The following is a 3,823-nucleotide window of genomic DNA, read 5'->3' on the forward strand; positions in this document are numbered from 1 at the left end:
AATAAAGAATAAAGAGAAACAGGATCTCAATAGTGTGGATGCCTATTAAGGCATCCACACAAAAATGTCATTTTCTGCTGTGTGCTCTCACAAAATCATCAGTGTAGATTCGTCTTAACTGAAATATGTTGTGGTGATATTCTACAGATGAATAACGTAATAAAGCAAATGTTCTTTTTGTCATTTAGAGATCATTAGTAGTAGATTAGGTTGAAAAGGTGAGATCTTTACTTTAAAGCACTATTTTTTGAGAGCTCTTTATCAGTGACATATGTGGTAGCTGGATATATGAGCATGTCTGCTATTACTGTGAATTATAGTGCCGTTATGTTTATGTGTGTGTGCGTGTGTGTGTGCAAGCAGAAGGCCAGTCCTGGAGTGCGTGTGGGGGTGATAGATAACCCCAGTGAAAAACCCTACGACGATAACACTGTGCTGTACAGGGCTATCTGGGCCTCTCTCCTCACCCAGAAGAATAAGGCTGCAGCAGAGTTTGTGCATAAACTCCTAAAAGAGGAGAGCAGCCAGCTCCTCCAGCAGGGGACCAAGATGAAAGACTTACTGATGCAGGTAAAGAGGGGATTAAAGAATGCTCTTTTCTTTTCTTTTCTTTTCTTTTCTTTTCTTTTCTTTTCTTTTCTTTTCTTTTCTTTTCAGACTACACATATTTTGTTTGGACTTTATATATATATATATTCTTTTATATTAGAATCACTACTTTAAATCATATTGTAACCACATGATTTGACTTTTACCTTGAAGGTGGCAAACCTTGAAAGAGGAAAATCTAATATAAGAGCTTGTTTTTTTTCACTGCTCCTTTTTTTTTTAACTTTGCGTTTTTATTTGATCAAATAGGTGTTTGTTTTAATCCAACTATTTCCAAATTTAGACATAGATTAGATGTATAGCTGCCAACAGTCCACCCATCTATATATTTTGGATGCGTTATATTCATGCCGATGTTTAGTAGAGATGGGAATCACCAGACACCATGTGATATTATATTATCGCAATATTTCACCCACAATATGATATTGTGATTTATAACATTTTCCAATATTATCAGTGCTCCAATAACGCACATTTTAATTTGTCACCTTTGTTAACTGGAAACTATGTCCTCAAAGTTAATCTTTGTCAAATATTTATTTTATTCTGTAAGATAAAGTTATTGCAGTTATTTTTTTGTTGCACAATAAGATTGTCAAGCATAGGAACACTGTCATTAAAACCGGCCATAAATCTTGGCATAAGATGGAGTCAGTCGGATATCAGTCTGTGATCGACTGGGATCAAATTGGCAGTTTCATACAATCTATCTCTGATAATAAACCTGGGAATAATTGTGATAAATTGTTGAAAATTGTATATCTATATATCTTTTGCTGCCTGTTAACTATTACATATAACTATTACATTTGTGTTCAGCACCCTTCCTGTTCTATAGGAATATAACAAGAATATGACCTGAATTGAGTTGAGTTATTGACAAAGACTTATTCAGACTGATGGCAAGATGCTGGCAATCCGTGTGCATTTATAAAGTAGACAGCAGTTAAAACTGTTGGAACGCTATCTATTTTAGACACACAAAAGTTAGATTAACTTGAATCTTGTGCATGGCTACCTTATCAAAGTTTACTTGTCCAAAGAAAAAACTTCAGTTTCATACCAAGTGCATCACTTGGTAAGAAAGTTGCTTTGCTCTGATATAACTGATAAGTATTTAATAATATATTTGATTAGGTAAATGGTTTAATGGAGGTAAAAGGAGAAAAAGTGCGCAGTCAGGGAAAATAGTGATTGATGAGCCCATTCTCTTATCTCTCTCCTGAACATCAACTCACGGAATGCATTTACAGCACGCATGATACTCCACACTCCTTGGACACCCAGGCAAACAGCCTGCTCACTGTCAGTTCCACTTGAAATGTCACTGAGGCCATTGAAAGACTGCAACACGCTATGAATCTTTAACTAAAATGTGCTGGTGTAAATATGGTCTCCCGAAGCTGATAAATAGCCAACTGCTCACAGCTTCTGGTTATGTGATCCACATGTTTTCAGCCAAGCCTGACCATCACTGCTGCTTTAAGGCAGAACTAAATCATTCTCCCGTCTTCATGCTGTAATGCGCAGTAACCACCCACAAAGGACTGTGCATACGCAAGCAAATTCTCAGCCACTAATCAACAAATCAGCTGATGGAGTATATTCACCATCAGTTATGCAGTAGATTGTGTAGTTTGTTTGTTTTTTATTTAGGACCTACTATAATGAAGTTCCCCTCAGTTATACTAGCCTTTCACAATTGGGAGAGAATAGGCTGGAAATAGAGATGGGGTGATAGGTAGGATGTAGCAGTGTGACTTGAGACCCAAAGCCAAGGGATATGAGTTTATTATTGGCTGCCAGACAGACTTGCTGACTGGATTGTGCTGACATTATTGGTATTTCACCTGTTCTCCTGAGGAGAGAAATGTTGGAGAAACTAATAACCTGACTCCACAAACCCTCCACACTCCCAAACCTAATTTGTTATAGACAAAACTGGCAGGGGTTTAATTAGGAGTTTGTTATATTAATTACAAATTGATTAATCTCATTTTCACACATGTGCATTTCTGACAGGTCTGGCTGAAATATTTTATGTTTGAAAACTGCAGTGATTGTGCTGATGCGAGGCATCAATGATTCTGTGAATAATTTTTATTTTCTTTGTCTCACATACATCATTTTTATGTCAATGCATCACTCTTTATATTTTTGGACAGGCTGAAATGAGAGAAATGTCTTTCAGCTGCGTTATTGGATATTTCAGTTGACCATAAACTATGGATTACATCACATATTCTTAGCCAGCCAGCGATGCAATCAATTTATCTGACATTGTAAACAAACTTTTGTTTTTCTGCTGTAGGGCATGGATATGGATGCCTTTGAGAAAAAATTCAACACCCTTGAAGTTGATTTTATCCGCACTCAGCAGTTATTCTGTCAAGACGTACTGAAACTCAATCCTGGACAGCGTGCAGTGATCAGCAATGGGAGGGTGAGTGGGCTCCAGCTTATGCATAGTTAAAAACTGACAATGGATGCAGTCAATCAGATCAATGGCAGAAAATCCAGGGTTTTTCCTCGGTCTAAAAGAACCACGCCACTTATGAGTGAACACATATACTTATGGCTGTGTAACCTGACTTCTGCTGTTATTTTTTGGCATATGGGTAAAGGCTCATGAGTAAAAGTAACCCCACCTACATAAAAACTCAGTCCTGGTGATTTTTCTCTGGGCAAAAACCAAAGCTCTTTGGTGCTCGAAAATTTTATAAGCAGGAAAAGCCCTGCAGTCATGCTACACACGGAGGAAGCAAATGTGTGCATAAGCAACTTCCCAATATTCTAATCGGAAACACAATAAATAAATAAACTGTGTGTGTGATCACAGTCTGAACAAGTAGCCAGCCACAGTTCAACTCATTTTAACTCAAAGCTTCTCTCCCTTAATGTAGTAATGCAGCTTGTACAGATTCCGAAAACCACGGGAAATTAATAAGCAGTACAAAAGTATTGTTAGAAAATCACACAAAATTAATCACATGATTAATTAGAGATGGACCGATCCGATATTACGTATCGGTATCGGTCCGATACTGACCTAAATTACTGGATCGGATATCGGAGAAAAATAAAAAATGTAATCCGAGCACCTCACAAAACTTGCAACACGCCGTAACTCACCTCAGAACGTTAGCACGTCGGAGCAGTATGCATCACGTGATAGAGCGGCTGTGGCATGCGGGACCTGTCGTGGTCTGGA

General features: G+C 37.8%; 1 protein-coding gene across 6 annotated transcripts in view; it reads left to right on the plus strand.

The window, feature by feature from the left end:
* The window catches only part of uggt2 (UDP-glucose glycoprotein glucosyltransferase 2), a 53,732-nt gene that overhangs the window by 24,978 nt on the left and 24,931 nt on the right, over nt 1-3,823 (plus strand). For 4 of the 6 annotated variants that reach the window (XR_006054362.1, XM_005921410.3, XM_005921411.3 and 1 more), the window contains exons 22-23: nt 361-570; nt 2,924-3,055. Coding sequence is in view for 5 of the 6 variants with exons in the window: in XM_005921410.3 (XP_005921472.1) it covers nt 361-570; nt 2,924-3,055 (342 nt within the window). In the remaining variant the exon portion in view is untranslated. The remainder of the gene's footprint in view (nt 1-360; nt 571-2,923; nt 3,056-3,823) is intronic. The other 2 variants (XM_005921412.3, XM_005921414.3) reach the window with 1 other exon arrangement.

This window comes from Haplochromis burtoni, unplaced genomic scaffold (genome assembly GCF_018398535.1).
Source record: "Haplochromis burtoni strain Fernald_Lab_line unplaced genomic scaffold, NCSU_Asbu1 Contig_48, whole genome shotgun sequence".
Classification (NCBI taxonomy): Eukaryota; Metazoa; Chordata; class Actinopteri; order Cichliformes; family Cichlidae; genus Haplochromis; species Haplochromis burtoni.